Genomic DNA, 4,774 nt, shown 5'->3' with positions numbered 1-4,774 from the left:
CCAGCCACAGCCATTCCAGTGGGGATGTGCCATTGGACTGGAAAAGGTTCTGAGGAGATTCCCTCCAGCATGCCAGCCTGGACAACAGGAGGAATTTCTTCATGGAAAGGGTTGGGCTTTAAGGTCCTTTCCCTCCCAAACCATCCCACGATTCTATGATAAAAATGCTACTCTGGAATTCCTTCAACAGAACAGTATCAATATCCAGTTTTAAGGAAGACCTCCCTCGGTTTGTAACTGGAATTAAGGACATGCCAGATCAATCTAGGAGTTTCCTTCAGCCCTGTGCTCCCACAGGACAGCAGAATAAGGGGATGGCATGCAAGCATGCAGGGTTTTAACAATCCCAAGCTCTCTGCCAGGAGTGATCCTGCACAAACCAGCCCACAAACTGTTCCTCTCCTGAGTCACACCAGTGTTGTAGGGTCATTTTTTATTTTTTTTAAGGCAAAAGGTGCTCTGTTGTCTGTTGTCACTATTTATTTCAGCAGCTGCCCACAAACCTCAGGTATTGCCAGAGATGAGAAATGTGAACGTTCTTCAAAAAAGGAGCTTCCCAAACCCTTGGAATGACTGACCTCCCTGGCAGGTGTGACCCACCTTTTGCTGCTCCTCCTGAGCAGCTCCCAGGGGCACTCTGGATGTTTTTCCCTGGGTGGGGCAATGTCTCGTGGAAGGAGATGGGAATGATGTGGCAAAACTGTCCCAGGGGAGCTCTTGGTAAAGAATAAAGGACACTGTGCCTTCAGATTTCCTACTTACTCATTTCCATGAACAGCTGCCTCTTCTCTGCCATGGTCCTCCTCCTCTTCCCACTCTCCTCAATCATCCTGGAGACAGAAATGGCAAACACTGTTTGTGTCAGAACTGCTGTTACAAGAGCAACCTGCTGTGAACAACGTGGGTTTATCCCTCACCAGAAACAGTCTGATCCTGTCTGGGGAGTGAGCAGGCCAGCAGACAGACAGACAGACAGACATCCCTCCATAATTACCCTGTTCCACGACACACACACACACTTTGGGCTCCTGAACACCTTCTGAGGGAGGGGGGGGCACAGGAAACATTAATTCTGAACGTTTTAATTGCTCCTGCTAAGTCTGAAAGGCTCAGAGCAGCATTAATACAAACAGAAATACCACGTAAGGAATTCCTTTGTGTTCAAAGGGGGTTTGTTTGCAAAGCACAGGGCAAGCTGAGCCAAAAAGGTGATTTTGGGGCCTCTGGGGTTCAGGAGGAGAAAGCACATCCCAGCCCTTCCCCTGGCTGCCAGAGGCCAGTGACAATCCTCTTCCCTGCAGGATCCCTGAGGCTGGAAAAGACCTCCCAGGATTTGGGGGGATGTTGGGTTTGGGGGGCCCTTGTCTTTTCAAGAAAACTTGTAAAAATTCATTTCACTTTGAAACCCAGTGCCTGAGGTCAAACCATACCTGTCAGGGGAGTAAAGAACTTCAGTGCAATTAAGCTGGAAATAAAACCATGGATGTTGGTGGCACAGGCCTCCCTTTCTCAGGGAAACATTAAAGAAGTGACAGCGACAGAGAGGAACTTGTACCCCCAGGTAAGAGGGCACAGGGACAATTCAGCCCCTCTCACAGCACCACACAGTCCTGAAAGAGGCAGAATTTCAGCCAACTCCAGTGAAAAAGCACAAGTTAATTCAGTTATCAGTGCAAAATCTGATTTATCATTTACTTAGTTACTAAATCATTCTTTTGTTACCAGCTTCAGCAGCTTACGGTTCAAAACCTGAGTTTAAACCAGGTGGTTTAAAAACCAATAAATACTGTTTTTAATTGTCTGAAACCTAAAAAAGGCAAAACCTCCTAAGAATTCTCCTCCAGCTCCCCCAAGCTCCATGGGAGTCAGTGGGCTCAGCCTCCTGCAGCCCCATTGCATCAGCCTGGAATGTCCCCAGGGAACAGAGAGCTGTGCCTTGGCACTGCCCCACGGCCCCCAGGAGCAGCCTCACAGCACACCCAGCTTCAAACCACCACAGCCTTCCTCCTCTTCCCTTCCACAAAGGGAAACGAGCACATGAGGTTATTATAACAGGCACATGCATTTTGCTGCCTTATTCCTCCCTCCTGTAGAAAAGCACAGGCTCAGAACTGACACACTGCTGGGGTTTTGTTTTTCTGAAGGAAAGCACCTCAGTGGCACTTGTTGGAGAGATGCAAAGGGTTTGTTGTTTTTCTTTTCAGGTTCCTAAAATAAATCCATTTTATTAAGTTCAATGAACGTATTCAAACAGAGCATCTCAGCCAAGGTTCCTCCCAAGGAACTCACCTGTCCCTCACTGCAGGCAAGAGCAGGAGTTCAGTGTCCTGGACACTGGGACTCTGTCCCTGAGATGCATCTTGTTCAAGCTCCAGGTACCCTCATGCACTGCCCCAAGCTTCAGGAGTTTTTGGAATATTTCTCTCTGTTTCCCCATCACATAAAATATGCAGGTCAGCTTGAAGCCCACCAGGTGCTGTCCCTGAAATCACCTTTATTCCCACTGCACCCCTTTAAATTCCACAGCAAGGGACTCCAAGGGGCAGGAATCCCCTTGGAGGACTGGATGAAATCACATGAAATAGTGATTTCACGTTTTAAACTGGTTTCAGGAGAGGTTATTTTACCAACACATAAGGGACAGTAATGCTTGAATCTCCTGCAACACCCAGAAAAACAAAGATACCACGAGATCTCCCCCTGCCTGGGCTTTGGGTGCATGTCCTGCATCCCTCCCTTCCCCTACAGACACCTCAGTCACACAGTCACCAAACCCCAGAGTGGTTTGGCTGGGAAGAGACCTTAAATCCCACCTTGTGCCACCCCCTGCCATGGGCAGGGACACCCCCCACCATCCCACCTGGCCTTGGACACTGCAGGGATGGGGCAGCCACAGCTCCCCGGGGTTCCCTGGCACAGAGGGGCCCCTGCAGTGCCAGCAGGGCTCGGGATGGGAGCTCCAGGGGTCACTCAGGGGGCACAGGCACCTCCCAGAGCACTGCCACACAGGGATCAGCAGGTCAGAGTGACAGGACACACACTTCCAGAACCCCAGAGGAGCCAGAGTTCTCCACAAGGAAAATAGGTCAGTGACCTGTTCTCGTTGCCCTTGAAATGAAACCTGACTGAGGGACCTGCTTTGTCCATGATCCCAGAGTCATCCAGCTGGGAAAAGCCCTCCCAGGCCATGGATCCCCCCTGTGCCCACCTTGTCCCCAGCCCAGAGCACTGAGTGCCACGGCCAAGCCTTCCTGGGACACCTCCAGGGCTGGGCACTCCAAACCTCCCTGGGCAGCCCCTGCCAGTGCCTGACCACCCTTTCCAGGAAGGAATTGTTCCCAACATCCAACCTGAACCTCCTTTTGGGCAGCCCCAGGCCGTTCCCCCTCATCCTGTCCCTTGTTCCCTGAGAAAAGAGCCCAGCTCCCGCTGGCAGGTATTTGGGAATGTCCTATGGAATCCATCAGGATAACTGACCAACCTGCTTTAATTCCTGAACAAGGAGACACAGAAGGATCCCTCGGGGACCAGGCTGGGGAGAGGAAAGATGGGAAGCCTTTCTCACGTTCAAAACAGGAATGAACCAAACCCACAGTAACTGCAACTATGTTTAGGATGCAAATTACAGAGCTGGGCTCCCAGCACAGGGAGGGGAAGCAGCAGCTTGTCCTGCACTGGTTGGGTTGGATGTTTGGAGGGGGGAGAAGGGGTTTGGGGTTTGGGTGGGGATTTTTTGGGTGGTTTTGTTTGTTTGGCTGGTTGTGCCTTGTTTTTTAAACATTCGTGGCACAGTGGGTGAGAAAAGGGCCAAGAAACACACACAGGGGTTGGGATGACGTGGCAGCCCAGAACTCTGGGGAGGGCTGCTCACATTCCATGGGCACACGTGGGGAAAACCTGCTCAAACACAGTCAGGGAAGTGCTGGATCCCAGAATGGTTGGAGTGCAAAGGCCCCCTAAAGTTCAGCCTGTCCCACCCCTGCCACGGGCAGGGACACCTCCCACCAGCCCAGGGTGCTCCAAGCCCCATCCAACCTGGCCTTGGACACTTCCAGGGATGGGCAGTCCAATGTTCAGCTCAGAGAGCACAAAGATGTCACACCCTGGAAAACTGCAGGCGAGTGTGTTTGATGTAAACCTCCCAAACTCTGCCATTTCCCTTCATCCATTCACCTTGGCCCCCTTTGCAACAGGTAAATGCCTTCATGGCCTCGGGAGCAACACGAGCAACCCTGACACAGCCAACAGAAGATCTAATTTATAAATTAGATTTACAATAATAATCGTGCAGAACCCTCCACCCAGCCACCACCTGAAACAGAACTGCACCATGAACTTGAACACTGTTCTCATTTCTCCTGTTTGAGTTTGTTTTCCTTCCCTCGTTTACATCCACCCTTCTGTTCCAGGGTTCTCCCTCCTCCTCACCTTTAAGGGCTCCCTCCCCACCCCCAGAGCACAGGCAGGTCTCACATATCCCTGTTATGGACCCAAGGAAAACCTGGCTGCAGGAAAACCGGGAAAGCCCTGCTGGCTGTTCTCCCTGCCCTGCTCCAGCAGGTCCAGCCAGTGCTGACTCAGCCCCACGTTCCTGTGGTTCCCCAGCCCGGGTGCTCCCAGGTATTCCCAGGTATTCCCAGGTACTCCTAGGTGCTCCCAGGTGTTCCCAGGAGTTCCCAGGTACTCCCAGGTATTCCCAGGTGCTCCCAGGTGTTCCCAGGAGCTCCCAGGTGTTCCCAGGTGCTCCCAGGTGTTCCCAGGTGCTCCCAGGTGT

General features: G+C 51.8%; 1 protein-coding gene across 1 annotated transcript in view; it reads right to left on the bottom strand.

The window, feature by feature from the left end:
• The window catches only part of LOC103763048 (dystrobrevin beta), a 15,187-nt gene extending 14,358 nt beyond the window's left edge, over positions 1-829 (bottom strand). The window contains exon 1 of the mRNA XM_029965974.1: positions 763-829. Coding sequence (XP_029821834.1) covers positions 763-829 — 67 coding nt within the window. The remainder of the gene's footprint in view (positions 1-762) is intronic.
• Between the last annotated feature and the right edge of the window lie 3,945 nt (positions 830-4,774).

Source organism: Manacus vitellinus, unplaced genomic scaffold (genome assembly GCF_001715985.3).
Source record: "Manacus vitellinus isolate BGI_N305 unplaced genomic scaffold, ASM171598v3 scaffold_128_pilon, whole genome shotgun sequence".
Taxonomy (NCBI): Eukaryota; Metazoa; Chordata; class Aves; order Passeriformes; family Pipridae; genus Manacus; species Manacus vitellinus.
The sequence above is the reverse complement of the archived record's forward strand: the minus strand, read 5'-3'. Positions and strand labels throughout refer to the sequence as shown.